The sequence below is a fragment of the Cariama cristata genome, unplaced genomic scaffold, assembly GCF_000690535.1.
Source record: "Cariama cristata isolate BGI_N322 unplaced genomic scaffold, ASM69053v1 scaffold23970, whole genome shotgun sequence".
Taxonomy (NCBI): domain Eukaryota; kingdom Metazoa; phylum Chordata; class Aves; order Cariamiformes; family Cariamidae; genus Cariama; species Cariama cristata.
The window spans coordinates 1-1318 of record NW_009596733.1 but is presented as its reverse complement, the minus strand read 5'-3'; the positions used below and the strand labels follow the sequence as shown (position 1 = coordinate 1318).

At 49.1% G+C, this 1318-nt stretch overlaps 1 protein-coding gene across 1 annotated transcript in view; it reads right to left on the bottom strand.

Moving 5' to 3' along the window:
* NDUFA6 (NADH dehydrogenase (ubiquinone) 1 alpha subcomplex, 6, 14kDa) overlaps positions 1-942 on the bottom strand; it is a gene marked incomplete at its 5' end in the record, with an annotated part of 1411 nt that extends 469 nt beyond the window's left edge. Inside the window, one exon of the mRNA XM_009707352.1 lies at positions 827-942. Within this exon, the coding sequence (XP_009705654.1) occupies positions 827-942 (116 nt within the window). The remainder of the gene's footprint in view (positions 1-826) is intronic.
* Positions 943-1318: the final 376 nt, after the last annotated feature.

Sequence of the window (1318 nt, the reverse complement as noted above, 5' to 3'; positions counted from 1 at the left end):
TGCACCTCTATTTAGTTTTTTTTCCCCAACAGCAGCAAGTTAGCTGTAAAACTAAGTAAAATTGCTGCTAAGTGCTTTGTACTGGTAACACTACAACAGAGATATTAAACATAACGTCTTTGTGACTCCAGTCTATGAATTATTGTACTGGTTTCGGAAGACAGCAGCACAGGGCAAAATGAGACTGCCTGGAATTGTCACCTACCGTATCATCTAGGGTTCTGTTTCCAGAATTTTTTCACCATGCAAAGACAGACTAACTGTCTTGAAATACAAGAAGTACAACAGGTGAGCACGGCAGTCCTTGCTTGGAAGCTTTCTAACGCATTAGCACTGCAGAGGTCAGTTATTGTTGCTCAGACCCATTTTGAAGCCTTGCCCTACCCTTGGTCGGCCGATTACCGCTTTGAAGCAGACAGGTCTCTCAAGCTTGAGACATAACCAGATCTGTTACAGAGCTGGGGTGTTTTGCCACCCAAAGCCAGCCTCCCACCAAGTACTGCCAGTATTTAAACTACCGTTTTGCTTGCCATACACTTCCTCCTTTAAACATCTGCAAAACAGAAGAGCCAGTACACTGGGTGACAGAAATCCGTATTCTAGCCACTCTGACTGAGCTACGGCCCTATTCCTCTGCAGGCTAAAGCAGCTCGATCCCTTATCAACAGGTTTGTTGACAGAGAGAAACCAATCTGGACTGCAAGAGACAACTCCTCCATAGCATAAACTGAAATAAAACTGTCCGTCTCTTCCATCGCATTCACCACCAATTACCCACCCGCACATTCCCTGCAGCTTCAACAAAACAGGAATAACTTGTTCGTACCTTAATGACCAGCATGTCTATCACCCGTGGATCTGTAACACGGGCATTCTTCATGAACATCTCCCGCACCTTGTTCCGCCCCTGCTTCACCGTGATGTCCAGCTGGTACAGGTGTACTACAAAAAAACAGAACACCACAGAAATCACCTATATTGCTTTACTTTTTTTCCACCAACAGCGTGCATCTCAATCCCACAAAACGCTACGCAGTCATTCGTTGTTGCAATGCCTGCCAGCCTCACAGGTACGGTAAGTTTAAAGCAAACACACAAGACACCGACGGGGCGAGCCCCAGCACAGCTCTAAGGAGGCGCACACCCGCGTCCTGGGAACCGCAAGTTAGATTTCTCTTTTGCTTAGCTCGGAAAACCAAGCGGCAAGTACGGCGTGAGGAGACCGGGCATCGGCGGCCAGAGCTCCCTTCGGCAACGGAGGCAGCCGGGCCGGGAAGGGCAGGGTCGGACAAGGCGAACCCGGCGGGGGCGGGCCGGC